Source organism: Serinus canaria, chromosome 11, assembly GCF_022539315.1.
Source record: "Serinus canaria isolate serCan28SL12 chromosome 11, serCan2020, whole genome shotgun sequence".
Lineage (NCBI taxonomy): Eukaryota > Metazoa > Chordata > Aves > Passeriformes > Fringillidae > Serinus > Serinus canaria.
Genome location: NC_066325.1, coordinates 2,536,502 through 2,563,324, shown reverse-complemented (window position 1 = coordinate 2,563,324; position 26,823 = coordinate 2,536,502). Strand labels below are relative to the sequence as shown.

At 42.8% G+C, this 26,823-nt stretch overlaps 1 protein-coding gene across 1 annotated transcript in view; it reads left to right on the top strand.

Annotated features, from left to right (window-relative positions):
* The first annotated feature begins 12,938 nt into the window (after positions 1 to 12,938).
* CHST8 (carbohydrate sulfotransferase 8) overlaps positions 12,939 to 26,823 on the top strand; it is a 148,833-nt gene continuing 134,948 nt past the window's right edge. The window contains exon 1 of the mRNA XM_050978905.1: positions 12,939 to 13,159. Within this exon, the coding sequence (XP_050834862.1) occupies positions 13,051 to 13,159 (109 nt within the window). The 5' untranslated portion in view covers positions 12,939 to 13,050. The remainder of the gene's footprint in view (positions 13,160 to 26,823) is intronic.

Below are 26,823 nucleotides of genomic sequence, written 5' to 3'. Positions count from 1 at the left end.
GAGTAAGTTCCAGAAAAAGAGCTGGTTGGGGAATTCTCCAGCAGAAGGTTTTTCAGCAAGAAAATGCCCTTTTCGCACAACCAATGTTTTCTATGTGGAAAAAGAAAATTTTTAAAAATACATTTTTCCCTGGGAGAATCAAAACAAAGGCTGGCCCAGCTGCTGCCTGCTGCACACTCCCCAGTTCCACTTTGAGCAAAAAGTGAGTTTAACAGCTGCTTCCCAGGCAGGCTGCTGGAGGTGAACTGTCCCAGCTCTCTGTCCTCCTGGCATGTGCCAGCTGCACAGGGAGAGGAGCAGGACAAACTGGGGAGGATTAGAGCCCTCCACATTCCTGGTGAACCTTTGCCAGTTCCAAGGCTTGCTGCACAGCACTCCAGGTTATAGCAGCCACCCACAATGAAAACACTACTTCAGGGCCCAAGAAATTAAATTTTTGTGAAAACCCATTTCTACAAAAATGTCACTTTGACATTTTGTCCTAGTTCAATGCACCTGCTTTCCCTGGGGAACAGAGTTTCTGTTTTCGAGATGGTTCTGCCCACGCGCCACAGGCTTTCGGAGACCCCCCTGCCACCACTGCTGTGGGTGTGACGAGGACACGTGGCTGAGTGACCCTGCTGGCCGCAGCCATGGCCATGGGGAAGGGCTGACCCAGAGGTGAGGCCTCTGCAGAGGTGCTGAGGTAGCTGAGTAAGCAATTAACAAACCAGCCTTGAAATTAGAGCTGAGATCAGAGGAAAAGCTCCAATCCCTCTATCACCAGAGCTATGAAATGTTTATTCCAACCACAGCACAGAAACATGGGTTTAATGGCACTTAAATATATTGGTGTTTTACAGCATCCTAGGACATGAATATATTCATCTCTTTGCTTAGTCGTAGGAAATTGCAGTGATGGATTGACATCATTTTGTAATTGCACGCGATGCACAACCAAAACAGAGCTCAGGAAGTGAGCTGCATTCTAACCAAATGCTCAGTATTTGTTAATAATGAAAGTGCAGCTAGCTTGATATAAGAACTGCATATATAGGATGAAATATTAATCTATTATGCTTCAGTTGAGATTTTTAAGGTAGTCTGATTTTCCTTGAATGCATGTGTTTATCATTATCAGCCTGAACACAACTAGCACTCTTCAAGGTTTCTCGCTGAAAAGAAATTGAGCGTGCAAATACTCTTTCATCATAATCACACTGACTGTGCAGGGTAATTCATAAAAGAGCCAAAAATATATTGAAATTCAATATTATTTTAGTCCAAATCAATATTAATAATTGTTTGTATTTTAAAGTGAAATTTACAGTTGAAAAATGTGCAGAGATCAGCCCATAGTTGCTAACACATCAAATTTTCCTATTAAACTTAAAGGCACAGTAATTTTACTTCAAAATGTTTCTTATAAAGCAAGAGAAGGCATTGATCTGTGAAAACAGCTATCTATTATTTATGTGAACAACATTAGAACAGATTTTAATTATAAATGAGCTGAAAGGTCAGTAACTATTTTATTTTTAAGGCCTTGATTTTAAATTTGGATAGCTTAATAAAAATATTTATGTGGGACGGCTCCCAGTGGAAATTGCAGAGAAGGATTAGGCACAAAACACTGTCTACAGTCAAACCCCAATACTATTGGTACCTTTTACAGAACCATTAAATGTGAGTGATTACAGTAAACTAATAATAATTTCTTTGATCTTCAGCCATAGAATCATAGAATCATAGGATGGTTTAGAAGGGGCCTTAAAGATCCTCTAGTTCCAACCAGATTTCCATCTAGTTTTTTTTAGGTTCTCTTGAGTGTACATGCTTTGATTTCTGTACCAAATGCAGATAATTTGAGTTTGCAGTGATGTTGTCTGAGCCCTCAGCCAGAACTTGATCAGTGTCAGCCCACAGGGAAGGGGTGAATAACCCTGTGTGGCACAGGGCTGCCCACACCAAACAGAAAAAGATCCCTGGTTTGTATTAGATTCCCTGCTTCAGTGTCTGGTCCCAGCTCCCCAGTGGGCTGGTGTCTCAGCAGTACAGCCAGAGCAGTGGTGCTGGGAAGAGCCATGCCAGGATGGCTGATTTCCCTCCCCAGGAGGAGTCCTCTGTGTCACAAATACTTTGACAGTTGCTCCATTTCCTGGAGCAGGCACCATTCTGCCTGTCCACACTACAGCAAAAAGAGGGAGGGAAAGGGCTGAAGTTTTTAGGCTGTGTCTACCTTCTCCTCACTGGATGCAGAAGCTGAGAAGGGATGGAGTTACAACCCCTGTGTGGAGTCAGTAGGGTATGTCCATTCCTACAGAGCATCAGTGCAACAACAGGAAGTTTGCTGGTGACATTTAATGATCTCTGATATTCACAGCACACGGGTATGCCTAGCAGCTACTTGCCTTATCTGTTCTTATTACAAATCATACAAAATGGGCTTAAAAATATCTGAATAACAGCAAATCAAATACTAATATTCTCCCACTGTACCAGAATTACAGAACTGATTTTAAAGAGATTTCATGCCTCTTCAGGATTCTCATTACAGCTCAATATCAAAAATTGCATTCTGTTTAAAAGGCTGAGTAGTTGCCCTGATATCCCTGTGATTTCTCTGGCTGCTCTAAGTGTGGAGTGCCTGGAATTCTGGTGCAGAGTAGCTTGCAGGAAAGGACAAACTGGAAGTGTATCACATGTAGGAGTCCTAGTTCTTGTACAGTGACCATCACACTGGTGTCTGCTCCCCTGTGTAAACGGGACCCACAGACAACCTTGCAGCTCCTTTCTCACCCAGCCAGGCTTACACCAGGTGCAGGCACCTCCTGAGGAACCAGACCCATTTCTGAGCACAGCTGTGTCCCTCTCCCCCTGCTCTGTGATCTCCTGTTGTTCAAAGCATGGCTGTGCTGCAGCTGCAGCTGCAGGTGGGACTCCACCCCTTCCCAAAGCCCACTTTGGCAAAAGGCAAAGCTTTTGGAAAGGAGGGGGTGTGAGGGTAGAGCAAATGTTCAGTGCCCTGTGTAAGCAGTGCTCCAGTTTATCACCAGCACACCTTCCCTCACACTGCCAGGCAGCTGGCACTCTCTACCCCAAATGGGACAGCTCTGCCCCTCTGCAGCCCTGCCAGCTTCCACATGCACCTGCCTTTACTCACCATCACACAGAACCACTGCACTCCTTAAAGTGATGGAAAAGTTTCCTGATCCTTCTCTTCCCTCATACACACCTGGAGATCTCCCAGTTTGCAGATCCCCCAAGGCATGAGGAGGAGGAGGGGGCTCAGTCTGGGCCAGCCTGTGTAGGTGGTGGCATGTCACAGCAGTGCCTCTGCACACCCAGGCAGCTCCCCCATCAGCACTCAGTGCAACTTCCCTTTATATGCTGCAGTCACACAATGGAATAAAAATAAAAATTCTATTTCCTCTTTTTTAGAAAACTCACTTCAAAATAAAATGCAAATATTTGTTTCAGTTTGTTTTATTCTAGGGTAAAAGTTTCATTTGGAATCAAAATATAAAAGGCATTTTAAAGAAAAAACCAGTTTCCCAAGTAGAACTAGATGCAGAATATGCCTTCTCAACTGACTGCTTTATCTGCCCAAATTAAGAACAAGAGAAAATATCTCAGCTCTGACATACAGGCATAGTCTAAGTGAAAAGGCACCTTGAATAAACAGATCTTTAATTAGGGAGAAGGCAAATTTCAATAAGAAACAAATTACTCATCATGGCTAGAAGGATTTAGAGTCAGTATTAGCTGAGAACAGTCAAATGTACACCATTACAGAAGGTGCTAGAGTCAATAAAGGAACTCTCTCCACAGCCACAGCAACATGTGCCATTTCAAGGTTAGGAGGCCTATTTTGTTCTTCCTCTAGAAAAACATCACCACAAACCCACACAGTGTGAGTCAGGAGCTTGTTTTCCTTCTGCTTTTGCAGAAATTTTGGTGTATTTTGTTTCCACAATTAAAACCACCCTCACTGGTGACAAAGGTTTTTATTTTCTAGGTTACAGGGGCCATTTCAGTTTTTTCTCTCTCTCTCTCTTTTTTTTTTTAATTTTGTTTGTTTGTTTGTTTGTTTGTTTGTTTGTTTTTGACTCCCAGACACAAATTCTCTGATTCTCTGCTTCAGATACTTTTGTCCTTTAGAAAAAGGAAATACCATGGAGGAATCACAAACCTCTGCACTGTATTACATGAGCTACAAATAATATATGGCACAGTTAAGACAAAATGTTGAGGAAGAGAGCCCCACACATATATTTACATAAAGCCACTCAAAATTATTGCTATAAAAACTATTTAAAATCTTTGATATCAAGAGGTGTGGCATGGGAGTAAAAATTTTCCCCAATAGAAAAGAACATAACTAACTTTTTATACACACATACATACATATATATATATATATATATATATATATATATATATCAGCTGCTCATACAACCTTTGAGTTTTGTCATCTTTTCCTCCTTATCATAACACACCTAAAGCTGTAAATAAAAATTAATTCATAAATGAAAAAATGCAAATTTATGTTTGCTTCATACTGACATAAAGGAGGAAGGGTGTCTGGGGTAATCACTTGTTTGGTACCCTTGGAAATCCAGCTAATTCCAGGTGCATTGCACTTCTGAAAGAAGATATTTTAATTTGAAATACCCAGGAAACCTATGGACTAGACAAACAAAGCAAGATAACTGAAGAAGAGTACAATATCATCTAACTGTTATATGACAGTGCAATAATCTAAAAAACCCTTTGGAGATGTGAGAGTTACTTTAAATAGAAGAGAGATTGAGGCAAGTGGAGGGAAGGGAAGCATTTCAAACTGGGCTGTAATGAGAACCAAGTGGGCAGCTGAATAACCAGAATTTTCTGCTGTATTTTACCAGAGTCCAGTGTTCTCCCCACAGCATATTCCTATATGTAATATTGGATGTGGATAACATGCTTGTAAATCCTGCTGCCAGGCAGTGCCTGGAAAGGCTGGGCTGCTGTGAAAACTTCCCCTCCAGTGTGGATAAAAGCTGGACAAGTTCATTATTGACACTCACTGTTTACACTGTCACTGTGCACTTCCTGTGAGATGGCAATTTGAAAGACAGTAAAAAACTTTTTTCATTTCAAGGGGAAACTGCTTTTGAGATTATGTTTTAGTTTAGGAATAGAATTATAAACCCTCGAGGATCTTGGGGAGGTGTGTTTTGACTTGCTGAGGCCCTGCTGCAGTACTGAGGAGATTAGTAACACATGAAGCCTGCTACAATTTGCACCCAGAAATATAGGAAAGAAATCTTCTTGACTTTGAAAGGATTATTTTGGTTTACTGACTGCTGTCCCTTTTGGTCTTAAATTGTAGATGAAAATGGAAGCCAGAAGTGCCCACTTCCTATTGCAATGTGTGATGGGAGTGAGCAGTTTTAGCAGATTTGCCAGGGCTTTTGGAATGGGAAAAAGGGGTCATACATTACCACTCTTGACTTCAACCACATCAAACAATACCACAGCTTCCTGCAATTATGCTGAAATTCAGGCTTTGGCTCATTATATGGCTTTAATATACCTCCTAGCACTGTGTGGGTTCAAAGGACAACACTGGTACATGTGGGAGAGTAGAACTGGACCCACTAATACCTGACAAAACAAGTTCCCACCAGAGTAAGAGGAAGCCTCTCACTCTCCTTTCCACGCTCTTTTGGGTAAATGGATTGATGTACAGGTGAGCAAAAGAGGATCCTGTTATTTTCAGGAATCTCATCCTGTCCAGAATTCCCCATTTTGCATAACTGGAAGAGATGCTGAAAGCCAAGAACGTGTAATGACACCAGTGACTGGAGAACAGAGCTGTTAATAGGCAATAAGTTCTGCCTAATTTGCTGCCACACTCTTGGAGTGCCCTGGTGGCAGGCAGCAGAGGTGGCCAGCTCAGCAAGTGCATCCAGGGTCACTGGGATGCAGGAGAGGCTGCTTAGGCAGCAGGGGAAGAGGTGGCAGCTCCTCAGGCTGGTCCCAAGCTCAGTAGGTCCAACTGGACCAAGTGCCAGGTCCTGCCTCTGCAGGATTCTCCTCTTGGGGAAATGGAGAGTGCAAAGCAGCACTGCACAAAGTCACCCAGGGCATTCCCTTCCTGAATTCCAGCTGCTGAACTGGTCTGTGCATCTGGCAGTGCTCTGGAGATACCCACTGGAGCCCCCTGGGTGAGGTTTCATCGTGGTCCTGAGGACACCAGGCTGAGCCACCCCTCTCCATTCAAGTATTTCATTCCTGATTTAAAAGGATCTCAGAGCTGGAGAAACTCTCAACTTCTCCATTGATTACATCAAAGTAGGTTTAATTCCTTTCCCCCCAGGAAGGGAAAATTTGAATCCAGATCTTTGCAGAAGAGAGTTTTGGGAATGTTTCAGGAGAGGATATTTTGAACAGTTTCAACTTTAAAGTTAGCATTTCACCTTTCTCCAAAATGTGTCATTTCTATTATTACACAAAGAAGAATAATAATTATATATGGGGTTGATATAAGCCAGACAAAATGTTTTGATTTGAAATATCACCTGGAAACAAATTTGTCCTTCCCAAACCTCGGGGAAAATCAGTGTTTTTGTTCCATTGATGCATGAGCCTGAATATAGTGATAGAAAATACAGCACCCAAAGATGAACATTTAAGGAATGGAAGCAGCCACAGGATTAGTAGTTTCCAACTTCTTTGTATGCTAAAGAAGCTAGAGGATTTGGGGCAAAATACTTAGAAGTCATTTGCATTTCCTATTTCCAAGAAATGCTGACAGATGACTTTTAGCATCTCCATCTCTACTTTTGTAAAACTCTTATAAAAGTTCATTTTGCTGGTGAATATGAATAATGTTTATAAATCCAATCTTTGCTTCTATAAATGTTATGATAAGCCTGATCTAGGAGTCAGGGGTAAAACAGACTGGACACTTGAGTGCCCTCAGTCTTTGAAGGCCTTTTGTCTCTGTACGTGCCTTGAAGCAAGGAAACACATGCTTGGCTTGGCTGCAGAGTGAGGACTAGCTGTGTTCACACACCTCCTAGAAGCAGCTGATGGATCTAGAAGAGATCACTTCAGTTATAATAGTAATTTTTTCCTATATTCTTGTCGTAATAATATTCCCTTTTTCTTAATTCAGCTATTTGCCCAGTATCACTATCCCAGTCTCTATATTACACAAGTAAAATTATCTTAATCATGCAAAAAGTGCTTCATTATGATGCCTTTTCAGGACACACAAAACAAAACCCAACAGAAGAAAAAACCCTCACATCTCCCAGCTGTCAACATCTCCCAGTAAACTTCTACAGATCAGCTACAGGAGTGCTGAAATTTAACATGTAGTTATTATTGCTGTCAGGCAAATCTTGTTTTAGAAAACCATTTCTGCATTAAAAAGTATCTCTGAACTGGGAATCCCAGCAGTGGTGCTTTGGCTGGGACAGGCCATCAAGGCCAGGACAGCACTGAGGCTGTGCCACATTTCTCTGTACATAGAACCTGGCCAGTGGCACCTCCCCAGAGCTCCACAGCACCAGAGGGATGCCCCAGTTTGCCTCCCAGAGCTGCAGGAGGGCCCAAGCTGATCTCTGCTGCTCAGCACCTGATCCTCCAGCAGCACACAAGGTGCTGATTCCTGAATCCCTGCTTCCAAAAGACCCCTGCATCCTGCTGCTTCCCTCAAATAAACAGCTCTGCTCTGAGCCACCAGCCTGCTCCCAGCTGCAGGAGCAGCAGCTAAACCTCTCACAGCATGAGAGATGAAGCTTGCCATGTCTGTGTGAACTAAGCATTTACATCCATTCACAGGTGGTTTGTGATTGTCCAATTCAGCAATCAGTAGTTTAGTGATTTGCAAAGGATTTGGGTGTTTTGTTGACTTGCTGATGTACATAGAGCAATATACAATGTATATTGTATGTACATCAATATACAATGCTCATGCTGGCATTAGTCTGTGTGCCTGGATTCACTGGCACCTTGCAGTGAAGCCTCAGGAAGGGAGAGGATAAAGGTGCCCTGCACCTTTACAGTCTCTGGCACACCTTGATCCTTCCCTTCCCCTGGTTCCACAGAGGAAAAAAACCCTTTTTTGCTCTCACCTTGGCACAGTGTCTTTCATCCTCAGGCTGATTTAGCTGGGCTGGTACCAGCAGCTCTGCAGTGGAGGGACAGCAGCACCAATTACAAAGAGGGCCAGGCAGCTTGGGCTCTGCAGGGTGGCTGCAGGAGCACCTAGAGAGGGCAAGGAGGGGCTGTAGCAGCCTTGGACCCTCTGTCCCTCCTGCTCTCTGCAAAGGCCAAGCTCTTGGGAAGCAACTGCTGGTAGTGCTGTGAGAGCTGCATACCCTGATACCATGTTTTTCTAAGCCAGTCTTAGATGTGCTACACTCATACTGACCTCAGCTGAAGATAAAAAAGCTTTTCCTGGGGGAAAAGGGACGGCTTAGCCTGCCACTTTGCTCTGCAAGGTTTTATTTTACTTTCTTAGTTGCATCATTGTTGTTAGGGAAAGATCCAGTTCTGGATGGACCAAAGGCTGGCTCCTGAGTTTTTACCTAAGGATTACACCATGCCCTTAGATTGTATCTCATCAGTGCTGTTCTTCACACTGCCCTGATACAGCAGACAAGGGAGAGAATATCATGTCTGCAGCACTCATGGATGAACAAACAGCCATGAGCTGTCAGACATCCTGAGTGCAGCCTGCCTGACCCACCTCAGACTGGGGACCAAACAGCAGAGCTGTTTTCTTTCTTGGGCTGATGCAGTATTATTTGCAGTAACAGCAAACTGCTCACAGCGAAGGTGTTTGGTCATTAGGCCTCCAGGCAGAGATTGCCAAAGCAGACCTACATAGCACCACTTTCAGAGCCACTTTTCTCAGAAGATTTAAATAAATCTTTGCAGGGTGCAGGGTCTTCCCATGCTGCTTGGGAGCAGGGAGAAATTAGTTCTGCTTCTGTGTTTGTAAAGAAAAGATTTGCTGCCAGGAAATTTTGGTATAATATTCAAGTATTTTCCATAAGCATACTTGTATTTTTTTTTTACCTAAAACTACATCTTTTTTCTTACCAGTCTTGCATAAATGATCCAACACCCATTCTCCTACCTGATGCTAATGCCTCCTCAGCTCACAGTTCACAGGAGTACTGTGGTGATTGATAAATGTCTTTGAACTGGAAAGTGCTGAGTGCTAATTACTGTCTGTGCACACTCATACTTGTGCTGCTTTCAAGTGCAGGGCAGTCACCTACCATGGTCATGGGAAAGCTTAGGAAAACAGATATTGGTACCTAGGAGTTTTATCCATCATAGGAATGTAATAAGGAAGAATAAATTAGAAATTAGATGTTTCAATTCATTATTGCACATTCTAATGAATCATTTTCCATCTGTTTAATAGGTTCAGGGCAGCTCAAAATGGAATTTAGATTGGAAGCTGCTTGCACTCTGGGTAATGCTAAGAATTATAAAAATATGGTTTTGTCCATTGTGAGGAGCACAGCTAAAAAATGGGACTGCAAAGTGCAAGTTGAAGGGTATGGATTGATCCAAACTCTGCCCCCCGATGCTGGGACACTGGGTGGGTCAATCCAGAGCTCCCCATAAAGCATCCATCACATGCCTGAGGAAGTACTGCCTGATGAAACTGTTAGGTCAAGCTGCACTTGGGTTTTTTGTAGGCTTTTTCCCTCATCCATCTTTAAAATGATGTGATTGGAGTGTAAAGGGTATTTTCAAATGTTTCCTTAATGAGGATACTTTGTTCACATTTATCAGGCAGTGCTAACTGCTTTCAGAGTTCCTCTGCTCCTGTAACTCAAGGACCAGCCTGGGAGGGCTTGGGAAGCACATGCTCAGCATCTCTAAAGCAGCCACTGCCATTCACCAGCTTTGCTCACAGAGGACATGCTAATTAAAGTCAACTGATTGGAAAAATAATTACAGGAGAACAGGGAGGGGGAAAGCTTAGACCCATAATTTAAAGATCTCTGATGTTTGTGTGTTGTTGAGAGGTATCATTTGGTTGAGAGGAAAGAGGATCTCTCTTTCTCAGACTCCTGTGCTCACTGCTTGCAGAAACATGCAATGGCTACAGTCAACAAACAGCAGTGTTTTCTTTAGTTATGTGGCCTTTCATTCTTTCAAATATTTGCTTTCACCTAGCTTTGTTACTCTTGTATCTTGAGGTGTCCTGGAGAGGCTGTAATGTCTAACCTAAAAGGTTTTGTATTCCTGGGCACAGTCATTCTATAGGAATGGAATAATGTAAACACTCTAACTGCTAAAAACTGCTATTGTAGCATTTCTTGCACTAATTAGAACCTGGCTAGGGATCTCCTTTCTTGATGCTGCCTCTACTTCAAATAGAAACATTTCAACAAATAAAATCCAGGGAAAATGGTTTCACATTTTAAGCTAATAATAGTAATTGTTTTAGAAACCCATACATGCTCAAGGGTATAATTCATTAAAAAAAGACCTTAGAATTCAACACTAAGCAAATACAAACCCCTTGTTATTTGGGGGTGGATGTTTTTCAGCTACTCCCTCTCAGGTGATGATTCTGCATTTCTCACCAGCTCTGTGTCCCTCCAGCTGGGGGCATTCCCACAGGGAGGGGCAGCACCCAGGGCTGCCAGACTGGAGCCCCTCCAGTCTCATCATCATCATCATCATCATCATCATCCCATCATCATCATCATCATCATCATCATCATCATCATCATCATCATCATCATCATCATCATCATCATTGTGGTCCTCCTGAAAAGCCTCGGGCAGGGCACCTGCCTTGTGCCTGTTGTAGCTTCCTCCTCCCCATGGGTGTGCAGAGAGCATAAACAGGTGTCAAAAAGGAAATCCTGTATGTCAGGAAACCAAATACAATTCTTAGAAAGCTCTGACTGGACAGATTTGCCAAGTGATGGTGTGAGTTTGCTGTTCTGGCCTTGCCAACATTGGATTTGTTTGGAAGTGTCCATTCATCCAAACCCCTGCCTGTGCAGCCAAACAAACACTGCAGGGAGCCAAAGAGAGGGTGGGTTGTGTTCCCTGTGTGCTCATACCAGCAGTGCTTGGAAGTGGAACACAGTTACTTTGAAGGCCAATCTGACTCTGCTGGTGTTTTAAAGCATTTGGCATTTAAAGGTAAATATATGTAGAACATGGAAATGCCCATCCACACTAGATTCACAAAAGGCACAGATGGACCTGCACAAGGACTTATAACAACCTGGCTTTGCTAGTGCTGAAAAACTTAGCAATGCTTTCTTTTATTTTTACTTTTAAAGGTGTGAGAAAAATTTAAGGGGAAAGAAAGAATACACAGTTACTGTCTGCCATAATTTGAACAGAGAATAAAGCTGAGTTTGCTTATCAGAGAGAGAATGCAGGGCTCTCCATTCATTTAAGATGCAAGCATCCCCCAGTGTTCTGGCCTGGAGCTCTGGCTGCTTTACTGAATAAATATAGTTGCCACTAAATAATGTTAATAACCTTATCAGTCAGACATACAGAATAACTTCATCTTTCACACCTCATGTTCTCCTTTGATGCATTTTAGAAATTTAGAATGCCAGAACACTACAAAAAATTAAAAGCTTGCTAAGGAAACCATGAAAAGCATACAAGTTGCCCTAACACCAAGTATTCCAGGCACATTAAGAACAAACCTTTAAAGACTTTTCCAGACATATCTACTTTGAGTCATCACCTCTCCATAACCCATCTTTCCTGCAAACTGATGTTTTACAGTCCTTCTGTATTTAAAATCCCCTTGGTAAACAAAGACCAGCTTCAAAAACTTTCCTTTAGAGCAGGTCACATTTGCAGTAAAAATCTTGGGAAAGCAAAGTGATTGCTACCCCTGCAGCCTGTTGCTGACCTCCAGCTGAGCCCTTGTGTTCAGTAATGTGCTACTGAGAAATCTGGTTACATTTTGGGAACCAGCTCCACTGCCTGTGCTCTAATGCAGAGTGTTACTGAATTTTTGTGTTACTGAAAAATGCAGGATTGGCACAGCTCTGTGGCAGAAGCATTCACTTTAATTAATAATGTGGTAGTAGTTTTCCTCCCTGGTTCCCATTCCTTCCCTTTCTCACTTCTTAGTATCACATGAGGACAGACACTGGTCCCAGCAGGACTTTCCATGGGCTTAAAGCCTCAGGGCTGTGCTCAGTGGGGGCTACAGGAAAACCCAGCAGCCCATGTGGGAGCAGGGCTGCTCTGGGGCTGCACCAACAGCAAATGGCAGAGCCAGCAGCCAGGATTGGCACAACAGCCCCAGAACCTCTGGGGAGCTGCCAGGGCAGGAAGGCAGCAGTTCCTGTGGCTCCTGCACAGATTCCTGCTTGCTGCCCTCTCTGCAAGTAAAAGGGGGCCCAGCACTGGGACCAGGATTTGCCCTGGGAATCAGTTTGCCTGCAGAGATTCCTCAGTGGGTGACCTGTGGTGGCTGGTTTGAGAGTGGCTGTTTCTCCTCAGAGGTGAAGCAGTAGCTGCCAGCTCTGTGTTTGGCATGAAGGTGCAGCTTTCATGATTGTTCCCCACACATGATCTCCCTTCATGGTTTTCATATTGTTCAATCAGTGAGAAATAAAAATAAAAAGTGACACATTCTAAGCAAACTATTGAGAGGGATTTCTCTGAAAATTGAAGTTGTGGCATGACCATTCTTTCCCAAAATGCAATTTTTAGCTATATACTACATCATCTTTTCAGCATGTTTAAAAAAAGGACATAAAATTAAAGACAACTGATGGGACAGAAATAGACTGGATGATTGCAATGAACTGTACAAAAGAAATACTAGAGAAATCAGTTATTTGGTCTAAATGAGAACTTAAATCTACTGATCTGCATTAGGAAAATGAATGCACTCTATCCTAAGTTTGGTTTGATTTGTTTTTTTTACTTCTTGTAGACATACTACACCAGAATTCCAGATGAGAGGACAAGGACTATGAGTGAGGAGTACCCTGGAGATCACATGCAGTTCTTTTCCTGGCTCAGAACTGGATTGATCTGAGAGCAGTAATTATGAGGCTGACATGTATGTTCTCCTTCATCTTGCTGTTTGGAGCAGTTGGGCTCGTGGTCTTCATTCACCTGCAGGATCCAGAAGAAATAGTTCATCAGCAGACACCAGGTTTGCATTCCTGTTTCTATTTGAATCACCTGTCCTTTCATGGTCAATATTTTGTACTTATATTCTCAATGTATTTTACATATTTCACAGAGGATACCTCAAAAAAGGTGTGTCATGCTTAATGAAGACTACCTTGCAAGTAATTATAAATTTATTTTTTAAAAAAACCAAAACATTTGCTGAAAAAACCAGTTCCAAGAACCAATTAATTGATTAAACAGGGACCTTTGCCAATGTGCATAGGGTCCAGCTGGGTGGAGTTAAGTTTCTGCTCAAGCTGAGACCAACTTTTGCTACCAACTATATCACTGTAAATGTGAAAATGAGATTATTTCATTAAAAGTTCTGTTCCTGGAAATGCACACCTCTGAATTTGCCTTCACTATAGTATTCAGTGTGTCATGAGATGGAAAATAAGAGATGTATGAATGAGTCACATCAGAAGCTTGAAATACTTTAGAATGCATTCACTTAATTTGCTTAACTTCAATTAAACTTTTCATAACTATTATTCATATGCATGTCACCTTCCTGCACTACTGACTTGAAGCTGTGGAGAGCCACAAAGGCCACAGAGATGAGAGAACTAGAAAATTGTGGGCTGAAATAGTAATTTCCTTTAAAAGGGAGGCACAAAAGTAGGAAAGGACCCAAGATCTCTTGATTTACTTACAGTTCTTTTCTCTTTGGCTGTGGCTGTAATGAAGGCTGCTTTAGAGCCTAGACAAATGCCAGTGCAGTTACTCTCATCCAGGATAATGCCACTGTGTTCTGGGGTTTGGCCCCTGTGTTTGCTCTGAAATTGTCCCCTGACTAAACAAATGCTTCATAAAACCTTTATTCATTTGACATCTTCATTGCACAGCAAACACAACTGTGTCTATTTAAAATAATTGCTAACATTTTTAAATAAGCTGAACTGTAACACAGGGAACTCTTAAATAATTACATTAATTGCTAATTTCTGTGTCTAGGTTTGTTAAGTGCTTGTTTCCATGTCACTAAACAATCTGTGCTTTAATATGTTGTTTATTTAGTCCAACTGCACACACACCATTTTGAAAGCAGCCACTCAGCTGAAACTATAGAAGTAATGAATCTTCAGTGCAGTGCAAAGCAGGGAATTAACTAGTTCCTTCAGTGCTTTTGCAATTTATTTTTGTATGCTTAGATGCAAAAGAGTTTATAGATTAAAAACAGAGGTACTGGCCATATTTGACTGAAACTGGCCAGTAGTTTAGGCATGGGGGAAAGCTGTATGGACAGCAAATGCAGGCAGTGCTCTAATGAATCTAAGAATGTGTAACTTTACATTGAAAAGTTAATTTTTTGCTCCTGAAAGAGGAGATTTCCTAGTGTGGTCTCAAAACCAGTGCAATTTATTTTCTTTTTTTTTGTTGCCTGTCCCTCATCTTGACCATTTCTCTGCCAAAAACCTCTTGAATGCTGACTGTACTAGTCTGGGAGTTGTAACAGGAGAACGGGACACCCAAGCATATTTCAATAAAAGCAAGTTTGAACAGAGCTCCTACCCCTGGCAGGGAAACTCACTGTGTAATGTGCTCGATTGCTGTGGATACCTGAAACACAAACATGCCAACCATGCTGCTACTGCCAAAGGTGTGCAATCAATTCCTCAATTCTCACATTCAATTACTATTTATGTTAATAGGAACCAGACTGCACCCTTGAGTAAATGGTGCTCAATACAATTACTTTTATTTCTGTTTGGCTGGTTTTCATGTGTGTCAAGTGCTTTCAACTCCCAGTGGACTGAGAAACTCCTCATATCCACTGCTTTTGAAAATTATACCAGTCATCACTGAAACATATTAGGTGACTTAAAGACACAGGTAAAAATATCCATTAATTCCAGTTAAAAATACAGGCTGGCAGATTTCCTTCCTGGACAGTCTCCTGTGGAAATCTGTCAATCCCAGGTGACATTTTTGGCATGCTGAGCAGGATCCTTCCCTGGCTCAGAGGAAGGATCTCCATAAAGATGCTCAGAGTGGTTCTCCATAAAGGGGCCTGGTTCTAATGGAGATGGGATATTGCTCTAATTTGCTTGCCTGATTGCTCTCTCGAGAGAATTGAACAAATGCACGAATCATTAAGCTACTTAGGACAACAGATTCTGCATGGAAAAGCTTTACTGGATTAGCCTTTGCTTTTGTATTTCCTGTGTAGTAAAACACATTTGCCAGATGCTGGAATCAGCAGGGCTGGAGAGAAGTTGGTAACACTCATTTTCCACCAAAAAGCAGCACAGGAACCTTTGCATTGTCCAAAAGGACATTTTTCATTGTTAGTATGTCCAGTCATCTTTAATTTAGGATAGAACAACTTATGAAACGAGATTAATAAAAATACTTTGGCACTTCAGTTTTATCTGTCTGTTTCAGAAATTGTCCTTGATTGTTTTAGTCCTAGCAAGCATGACAGTGAGACCTTGATGTACTACTTAAACCAGTATAAAATCCACAGTCATAAAACTTTAAGTAATGCTTACATTACTTTCACTGAGCAAAGTACTCCTGACAGTAGCTGTTTGTGTTGATTTGTTACTATTCATTTATTCTTTCCCTGTGCTTCACATTGCTACCTAATTGTGATGCTGTACTGAGAAAGCAATATCAAAGTAATTTTCCACAACATTAGTTACAATTTTCTTCTGATCTTCCAAGTGAAAAAATCCCATCCTGTTGGCTTCTGTGAGCATATAAACCTTGATTACATTTATCTGCTGGAAACCAATGCTTACAAAGTACAAGTGCCCAGGATAGAGGGTGTAGGGCCTTTTCTGCTGATTGACAAACATGCTGGCTGTGTAGTTGATTTATATAAAACACATCACTCTCAGCAGATATATTTAAGACAGACAGCCATTTGGGGTGGGCAGAACAGATTTCCCACAGCAATGTGTTAAATACAGTAGATATTCCTGTGGTCATTAAAGACACAAGGACCTCACTCAGGACAGTTGTTTTCTTGGTGTGTGCTCTTAGTGGGGGGACTCAGGATAAAAACTGAGAAGTGGTGTGAGTGATGGTCATAGGCCACAGAGGAACACAATGTTACTGCAATAATTCTCCCTCTGTAATTGTTTGTGCCCCCTGCACATGCATTGGTGCACAAACACAGGCTGGGCAGAGGGGGGATTGGGAGCAGGAGAAGGACTTGGGGGTCTTGGTGGCTGAGAAGCTCAACATGACCTGCACTGGCAGCCCAGAAAGCCAGCCCTGTCCTGGGCTGGACATCAGTGTTGGCAGCATGTCAAGGGAGCTGGTTCTGCCCCGCTCAGGTGAGACCCCACCTGCAGAGCTCTGGGGTCCCCAGCACATGGAGCTGCTGGAGAGAGTCCAGAGGAGGCCATGGAGGTGCAACAAGGGCTGGAGCCAGGTTGGGAGAGGTGGGGGTGCTCATCTGGAGAAGAGAAGGATCCAGGGACACCTTAGAGCCCCTTCCAGAGCTGAAAAGGGATCTGGGACAAGGGCCTGGGACAAAAAGACAAGAAGGAATGGCTTCAAACTGAAAGAGGATCAGATGCAAGGAGGAAATTCTTCCCTGTGAGGCACTGGCACAGGTTGCTCTAAGAATCTGTGGATGCTCCATCCCTGGAAGTATTCGAGGCCAGAATGGCTTTGAACAGCCTGGGCTGGTGAAAGGTGAACCTGGCCCAGGGCAGTGAAGCTGGAACTGGAAGATCTTCAAGGTTCCCTTCCACCCCAAACCCTTTTACACCTCTGTGATTTCATGATATAAAATGTGCCTTCTGCAATAATCATACCACTATTCTTAAACAGACATTCTAAAGGAATTTGTTCTAAGTTAAGCACGTGGTGCACAAGAAAAATTTATACATATATCCCCATCCTAATGCTAATGCATAAATCCCCTGTCTGTGACAAGATATTAAACATGAAAAAAAACTTTAACAAACTATTTAGCAACTCCACCACTGTGTTGGCCCTGGAACTGATGCTGGTTTGGGTTTTGCCTTTTTTTTTCTTTTATATGTTCTCTGTATATAGGTATATATATTATTATGTATGTGTAAAAAAGTAATAAATATAATACATAATATACATAATAGATAATATATGTATTTTTGCAGATATATTTGTAGCTCTGTAGCCTATTGCACTAGTAGCTAGTTTTCTCAGTAAGTTTTTCATGGCCTTTCCCTAGGCAGGAAGACAAAACAAATTTCAGAGCTCCAATCCCTGGGGGGTACAAAGCCCCTCTCTTATCTTGGTTCTTCTTTGGAACCAAGGCTGAGAACAACTCTTCCAGATCCATTTCATGGACCAAGCTCAGCTGGTGCTGAGGGGGGACTACAGACAAGGGCCTTGACCTAGAGTGAAATTGAATCACCACTTGTCCTCCTAATTGGTGCTTTTTATCAATTATGCAAATGTCCTAAAACCTCTAGATATGTACTCATCCCTGTGAGGGTGAGCTTTTGTGGACATCTTTCCAGAATTGCTCCTGAAGGCCTTCAAATATACTATAAAAGATCCTCTTTTATGATGCATCCCTACTAAAATGATCTCAAGTTTCATTTCCTGGTTGGGAAAAAGGCAGCAGAACCTCATAAGAGAAGGTTCCTGTGGTAGCAGGAGGGTTCTTCAGCACAGAGTGTGCTCCCTGTGAGTCAGGGTCTGCAGGGGAGTCAGCAGGGCTGGTGAGCCCTTCCAGTCTTGGCCATGGCCAAAGTTTGTGAGATCCCTGAGACCATGGGCTGGGAGAGCTGCATTTGGGCAGCACAAGGGAGAGAAACCTGGACCAACAACAACACTGAGAGAGGAGTCAAAGTGTGAGGTTTGTGAGGGACCCCAGGATGGGGGAAGAGATGAGAATCTGACTCCAGGTTCTCAGAAGGCTGATATGATATGATATATGATAGAATGCTATACTAACACTATACTAAAGAAAGAGAAGGATACAGACAGAAGGCTTAACAAGAATGATAAAGAAAAACCTGTGACTGACTCAGAGAATCCAACACAGCTGATGGTGATTGGTCATTAAGTAAAAACAATTCACACGGAACCAATCAAACCTGTTGGTAAACAATGTCCAAACCACTTTCCAAAGCAGCAATTCAGGGAGAAACAAATCAGATAATTATTGTTTACAATTCTCTCTGAGGCTTCTCAGCTTCCCAGGAGAAGCATCCTGGGCAAAGGGGTTTTTTCAGAAAATGTGACAGTGCCATGGAAGGGCAGAGCATATCCTGAGAGATCTCTGGTGGAGTGCAAGCACCACAGAGCCACAGAGCAGGCAGTCCATGGGCTGGAGACAGGACTGTGGTGATGGATAGCAGGTGGTGGGTGAGCTCCTGAGCAAGGAAGGATCTCTGATTCCACATGGGACACAGTGAATAGCTGTGCTACAGTGCCCATAGCTGCACACTGCACTTGAGACTGTGTGCTCTATGGACTGCAGTCAGAAGAGACAGGGTGTTTTAAAATAGCACAGACTTTTCTACTGGGAGATTTTGCCACATAAAAACTAGAGAAAGTATTAGTAATCTTCTACATAAGTCTGTGGGGGAAAAAAATTACTGCATTTTTGCCATATGGTTACTGAATTCACAAACATGTAAGAGTTTTCAGTTAGAACTTTTAAGATGAATATATATGGTCACATGCTCATCTGGGAGCTGAAAAAAGGTGGAAAATTCATCTCAAAGGATCCATATTGTAAAAGCTCCTAAAGGGTGAAGACACAGAATGGCTTTGCACTCTGACTGTATCAGAATTTGAAAGTCAAATATGAATATTATAACCAAGCCTGAAACTCACCTGAGATTTTCCAGTGATTGCCACCTTACCTCATTGACCACTTTCTAACATTATTCTGTCATCCTCTTTATTTTCTGCTTTACTGAGGGTGTGATGGGGAGGAGAGGGAGGAAGGAGATGTGGGGAAGGGCTGGCACAGGGACAGCACAAGGCAGCCACAGCAATTATTGCAGCAGCCTGAGAGCAAACACCAATACTCCAGCTGGACTGAAAGTTACTTTTTCTGACACACACACCTTGTTACTCACAAACTGCACTCCTATGCACATCTCCATGCTCACTGTACATTTCCATAAATGCTCTCCCATGCACAGTGCACAGTTTGTTTGCCAGAATGGAAAATTTCTGTAAAAACAGTTGAAAACAAACTAGCATTGTATAATTCTGGAAGTAATTTTCCTGCCATTTGCATCTTACTGCTCTTAGAAGCCATTTAATCTGCTTCTCACCTGCCAGGATCGGCAGAAACAATGAGCAAAGAACCTGGTGACTGTAGCAGAGGTGAGGTGGCTTGCTGGTGGTTTTTTTGAGGCAGAAGAAACATCTGTTATGTGTGTGAGGGCAGTTCTGCCAACTCTAGAGAGGTTGAACCTTCTGCAGTCACAGACTCTGAGTCTTCTTAAACTGAACTTCCCCAAACAGAGAACTTCCCTGCAGGCAGGTTCACAATGGTCTGCAGTTATTGGGATGAAAAAAGAAAGATCTCTTTCCTTGTCTGCCAAGGCAAGGCACTTGGTAGGGTCTTATGAGTATGAAATTCCCTTTTCTGCTGCTTGAAACACTTGTGGGTTGACTGTGGGTGTGAACCTGGTTGTTTTTCACATTGCAAAGAAGTGCTAGCAAAGCCTTGATGAGCCTGCTGCTGTAAGGGATCAAACACTGGCCAGATGGTGTCAGAGGAAGCCCCACACCACCCTGCCAGTGCAAATCTGTCCAGAAGGAATGGAGTCTGGTGTAGAAGGCAATAACAAATTAGCTGTTTTATCACCAGTGTACCATGCAGAGGTTGTCTCCTACAACCTTCTCCCTGCTTTCAGGACTATGCCATATTCCTGGCAAACTTATAAAAAATGCAGCATTTATTTATTACATGGTATTGAGAAGGCACCACTTTTTTTCCACCCTTTTTTCCTTCTTTTTTCCTTCTCTTTCTTTTTTTTTTAGTTTCTGTTAACATTCTTGAGCCTGAAGCCTGGTAAAGCAATTACAGCCCTTATGCTGTAGCATGGCAGAGCAGCATTTATTTGACCAGTATTTCCTGTCACCATCAGCAAGTTTTTGACAGGAGTCACAGCACTGAGGTGTTGAGGCTGTGGAACTGGGATCCAAAGCTGCTGGGATTTGTTCCTGTCCTGCCCTGCTGCTCAGAGATTGTGCTGTATTGTGTTATGTCAGGTAATTCACCCAGTCAGTGTTTCCAATTCCTCTTATAAAGGGAATTCTCTGCAGAGGATTCAGGGTACCTAAGGACTTTTAGACACCATGACAAAACACCCAACCCTATTAACTATGGTATTATCACCAAATCCAGTGCATTACCAGCTGCAGCTGCAATCCCACTGCAGTGGTGCACACACACATCAGATGGCTGAACCAGATCCCCTGCCCTTTTATTTGATGGCACAAAGTCCATGTCACTAACCCCAAATGTATCTATCAGCATAAAGGCAGAGTGATGTAGTGCTGGCTCACTCCCATAGGGCACCTTTCACTTCCACAAATTTCCCTCTCCTCCCTCTTTCTGTGAGCATTTCTTCTCTGACTGGTTAAAAAATATAATAAAAGGTTTGATATTTCCTTTAAAGCTCAGTTTTAAAATCTGTCAGAGGTTGACACTTTGTTGTTGTGCCTGGCAAAAAAAAAAAAAGGCAACCTGCCATCTCTGAGCTGCATTCATTTATGGAGCTTGGCAGCATATCATGGGCAAAACTCAGCTGCACCCTGTCAGAGAACTCTCAGCTTCCTGCAAGTATATTCCCAGGGAATGAGCCTGGATGCATCTAAAATTGCCCTGGACATTTTCAGAAGCATTACAAAAATGCGCAACAGTTGATCAGCAGACTTTACTTCCACCACAAAACATTTATTCTAAATATAAGACTGTTTTTAATTTTCCATAGAAAACGTGTCTGCACTAGAAAGCCTCCTCCCATATGTCAGCTATCATTCAATTTGCAGGATTTTTAAAATGTAGTAACATATTGAGGAGCTTAAGTGTGTATAAAATACTTCCTGGATTTTCTGCAGTTTATGCCTTTTTAAAAGTGTTTTATAATATGTGTTTCCATTTCTGAAAGTTATTAATATTCCCTTAAAAGCTTAACCAAAACTTCCTCTCTCCAGCAATATCATCTTTTTTCATTTACTAAACATTAATTTTCCTTTCATGATTCTAGTGGAGCTTGAAATTAAAGGTGGCTTTCTTCCCTGTTATGGCTTTCTTTGTGAATCAGCATCAAAACTGCCAATTTACTGCTTTAGCACCAGCCAAGAGAGCAAAAAACCAAAGTAACCAAAACCAAAGTAAACCAAATTTCTTGGGGACATCTTTATCATTTTCTCCAAACCATCAATCTATATATTTTTGAAAATAAATGGCTGGATTGAGATCTGTGCCCACTTGATTTACACAAGGTGGTTCACTGATTTCAGTTTTATTCTGTGTAGGCCCTCACCTGTGAGACACTATCTCAGCATTAGTGCAATAAAGCTCTCCCCTATCACCTGAGTGCCTCAGCTGCTAATTCTGCTTCTGTGCCTCAAGGGCTCTGCTGCCCAAGGGTCAGAGTATTCTGCATCTTGTGAAATTATTTCCCATCTTTGTCACTTTTTGTTCTCAGCCACTTCAGAAGATCTATGTGGTGATTAAGGGTCAAAATGCTCCTGCCAGGCCCTTCCAGTGCTGCCACTTCTGCACATCAGGGCAATTGAGAGATGCTCTTTCCCTCTTTTCTTTACAATCACCATCCATATCTACAGAAATTGAGTCTTTTGGGTACTCTGTTCCTGTTAAAAGCCACACATTTTCTCACACAACTCTTGACAGGGACTGTGTGTCTGATGTTTTGCTCCCTGTTAGCCAAGAAATCTGTTTACAGACTTTGGGTGTCCCTCAATGAGGGAAGCAAACGCCAGGATGTGTGTGCACAGGGCCTGGGGGAAGGCAGGGACATCAGGTCCCTGGATGGAGCAGTTGGGACTGAGCAGCCTCAGGAGGGGAAACAGCAGGGTGTGAATGAAATTCCTCATCCTTCAAGGGTGCTCCACTGCCCAGTGCCTGCTGCATTCTAATGCATTTACCTTTCTCCTTCCACTTGGCAGTGCTGAGCTTCCTGCAGTGGTGGTGCAGGTAATGCTGGGGACAAACAAAGGGATCCTGGCTTTAGAATTACTTCAGGCTTGCATTTCCAGGAGTCTTTGGAGGGCCTGCACCCAGTGCAGCCAGAGTGGGTGCTCTGGAAGCAGAGGACACACACAGGTCCTTATTGTGGCCAGGAGGACAGAAAGTACAAGCATGAAAAGGGGAAACTGATCACTTGAGAGGGGTGGGAGGGGACTCTCCTTTTCTCAAGCTTGGCACAGGGGCCAAGGTCCTACACACCAGTTTCCAGCTTGTTGCATTTTTTTCCTTGACTTGTTTGACTTGTCTTCATTTGTTAATGAAATCTTGCACAACTTAATACCCCTAAATCAGACCAGGGGAGAAACTACAGGCTCTACTACAGGCTCTACTACTGCTGCTCTGTGTGAATGCAATGCAACTTTAATTTGGCCCTCCTAATTGTGTGTGCAGCTGCTCAGGAAAACATGATGATGCTTATCTCATACAGGAAAACAAACTCTGCTCTCTGTTCCACTGTAAACAGGTGAGAAGGTGTGTATTCAAATGGTCACTAAAGTAAATACACCCACCTGCAGGTAGGCACCAGGAATTTTATGCCATAGCAGAGCAATTCTGCACTCATTGAGACTTTAGTGTAGTTCACTGTAATTGTTTAAAACTCGTCCTAAAGACTGTGTGGAGAACTTCAGCAGGGCTGGGATACCATGGACACGCTCAAGGTAAACAGCACCTCAGCCAGGGAGTTCACTTGGAAACTGTGAGCAGGCAGTTCTGATTGCAAAGGGATCCTCTGCCTTCCTGTGAGCTGCTAAACTGAAACCTGCCCCTCCCCTCCGTTCAGCTCAAGAGATGCAATTTCCTTGCAAACAGGAGGCATCCTTAAATCACTACCTAATTAAAATTCCCATTATTCTGCATTTGTGAGCTGCTCGTTCTCCTGCTGGCCAAGGGAATTAAGTTGCTCCAGAATGTACCAAGTCAGGGGTTATTTGACACCTCTGCACTGGTGGTGGGGGTGTTCAGTGCTCATGTCAAACCACATCCCTGCCTGGTCCAGTGGTGTATGCCACCAACACCTGCAGAAGGCTTCTTGGCACGATTTATATTTTGTAGGAGGAAAACTAAATGAACAGACCTTACCAAACCATTATAACAGCAGTGTTGAGAACAAAAGGCAGATGATCTCTCCTCTATCTCTCCTAGAGTGGGAGAGGAACAGGGAAAAAAAAGATGTGTGCAGCAGAAGAATGGTGGGCAAGGAGGTCTGAGAAACATCAGCTGACACAACTTTTTACATTTGAAATTACCTAATGAAAGGAGCTTTGGGAGGGGGGGTTTGTTGGAAAACATACAGAGAGACTAGTTCTGCTAGATACTTTAACATTTTTTAAAAAGGAAAAAATATTACTAAAATGAAATTTTTTTATGAAGCTAGAATATAACATAGAATTTATTGCAGTTTTATAATACATGCCAATAGGCAATAGGTCCAGAATCAGTGTGACTGAAGTGCTGCAATGGAGACAAGGGGAGTAGGAAGGAAAATATACATTTACTAAAGTTCCCTTACAGTATTAACAAACTTAGAAAGAACACCTGGGATTTTTAAAGCACTAAATATTTCCAAGCCACAGTAATGATATAATTATATGCTACTTCCATATACAAATCTTTGGAACATAATACATTCTTAATGTCTACACGTTTGCACACCATATTTTTCCTCCTGCTTATTTCCAGAGATCAAATTATATATTCAGTTTATTCTGATTATTCTCTGCCTTTTCCTCTAAAGGCAGTGGCTTCAATTCTTAATTGCGACCCAGTGGAGATAAGTTCACCACAACATAATTTAATGAACTGTGGAAGAGTTACCTCTTTCTGCATGAAGTATCAAGCTGCATGTCAGAAAAAGAGTATCTCCTAGGTGATGTTTCAGTAGATAATAATTAAGTAAGACATTTCCTACAATAATATCACCCACACACAAATGCAGCCCTTCCCCCCAGATTGGACAATACATGAAGTGAATTAATAAGCCAAGGACACTGTTCCTGAAAGAAATTCAGTCCCACAATTTCTTTCCTCCATGAAATCACAGATTAGAAATCAGAAAGCCACAGTACAGACAAGGGAATTTTCCTGGTTTTCCCCTCAGCCTCAAAGGCTGAAATGAACTTGATTTCCCCTTCACACCAGTCTTGGCTGTGCCACCACCAGAGTCCCTTCCAAGGGTGGAGGCTTTCCTTTTTGCCCTAAATGATCCTGAGCAGAGCAGCAGCAGCACTCAGCTCACACAGCTGCCAGCTCAGCACCCCCTGCCCCCTTTACTGGGGCCTTTGGGAAGAGATTTCTGCAGCACCAGCCTTGCTGCATTTTTAAGTTCTTTATATTTTTGTGTAGGGAAAGAAACTTGGACTTTAAAGCATCCCCTGTGAGCAGGATTGAGCTGCCCCCATCTCCCTGCCATCCCTCCTCTCCCTCATCCACACCTGCTGCTTGCAGCCTGTCCTACCTGAAACAGGGAGGGCATCCTTGTTCTTTGTTTATTTTTGTTGTAATTTAATCTTAATTAGATTTCAAATTCCTCAAATTAGGGCGTGCAAGTCAAATGCTGGCTCCTACTGAGTTCAGAAGGCTGTGGGGATTTTTTGGCGTTTTTACATCATTCAGCCACTTTCATCACAGCTTCCACACCACCACCACTCACAGATAATCATGTGATTAAAAGGAAAGATGTTTCCCAAAGAACTGCTGAGGCAGCATTTCAAAAATTCTGAATATTTTAATATTAATTTTTTAAATGTGTCTGTGTTTCTGTCCTTTTAGCAACCAACCACCAATGCTGTTAAAACATTCAAATGAAGGGCTAATTATTCATATTCCAAGAGAAACCCTATTTGCTACAACAGCAGCTGCAATTAGCAAGGCAAACCATCTTCATGCAGTCATTGAGAGGCACCAGAAACAAGCACAGAACTCTGGTCTTGATAAAAGCAAAGTATTTGCCACGTCCTTCTCCATGAAGGAGGTGCATGGTGTTAGAGGCTCCCCTTGGGAAAAGGCACTTCTGCTTTCTGCCTGTGACTTCGCTCCCTAAACAAAGCATTTCTTAGACCTGTTGCATGTAATGACTGTTTTTACAGCCTAGTTGCATGAATCTGTCCCTATGTCTTTTATTTAGCAAGCTTAACTCACCTTTGTCAGGAATTTCCCAGAGCTAGGACTCCTTGAAAGCACAGCTGCATTTGCATTGTGTGTCCTTCTTCTCCACAGCTGTGCCTTAGCTGGGGACACCTGGAAAATGGAAATGGGAGCCCAGGTGCAGGTGGCCAAGCAGGATTTTAGACACAGAATGGGACAAACCATGGGTTGTTTCACTGATAATTTCAGTGTTTCCAAGCAGGAGGAGGAGCTGAAGCCAGACCCCCATGGCCTGGAGCTTCCAAAGAGGGGTGGCCGGGTCAGGGTATGCAAAATATGTAGGAACCATTCTGTGCTACATTTTTGAGCCCATGGATTGCTTTTGTGGGAACTAAAGGATCCAAACCAAGGGAAAAAAGTAAAGTTACACCCAGCAAACCTCAATAGAAGCAGGTCTGTATGACCACACAATAATTTTAGGAGCTCACAGACTTAATGGATATTGAAGCCCCAGTTTGTAGGGTATAGTAACCAGAAATTAATCTAAAGCTCTGCATTTGGCTTGAGCTATAAACCAGGAATAACCTCTCCAAAAGGAGATTGAAGCAAAGCATATCAGGAGTGCTGCACACCAGACACAAAAAACCACCCAGCTGGAAAGTTGCATTTCCTCACTGGGCCAGTGCAGGATGGTCAGCAGTAAATGTGCCTGCACTTAATGGCCCTTTTTGCAGCCCCACTCAAGTTTACAGGGAAAATCCCAGCCCCAGATTTCTTCAGAAGCCATATTTGCTTTGTCACTGCAGGATGAGTCTTTGAGGGTGCAGAGCTCTCTTCCCTTCCCTGTGGTTCCCTGTGCTGCTCATCCATGGCTCCAGCAGTGAGCAGTGCTGTGTACAGATCACCTTAAATACTCCAGCTGCTCACAGCACCCACATTTTAACCCTCCTGCAAACATATTTCAGATCTCTTCTGACATTTCTTTCTATATCTGAAACAGCAGAAAGATTCATCTGGGGAAATTACCAAAGCTTCAGAATGGTTAGTCTGGTTTAAAATTCATTTTCCCCAAAAAGTGATGCAGAAGTGATGCATGTAGCCTCTGCTACAGCTGGTACAAGCTCTTCCTTCAAGCTGTGCTTCCTTTCAGTCCCTGTCCCTCTGCCCAGGCAACAGTGCAAGCCCCTGTGGAAGTGAGTGAGACTGGAAGGGACAGCACCAGAAATCCTGCAGGCATCTCTGTAGGAGAGGTAGAGAGGGAAGGCCCTAAAGCAGCAGGGGTCACCTCAGCAGGTTCCAGTGACTCCTCTGCTGTCAAACCTCTGGTGCACTGGGCACTGGATCTCCCTTGGGCTGCCTGAGTCACT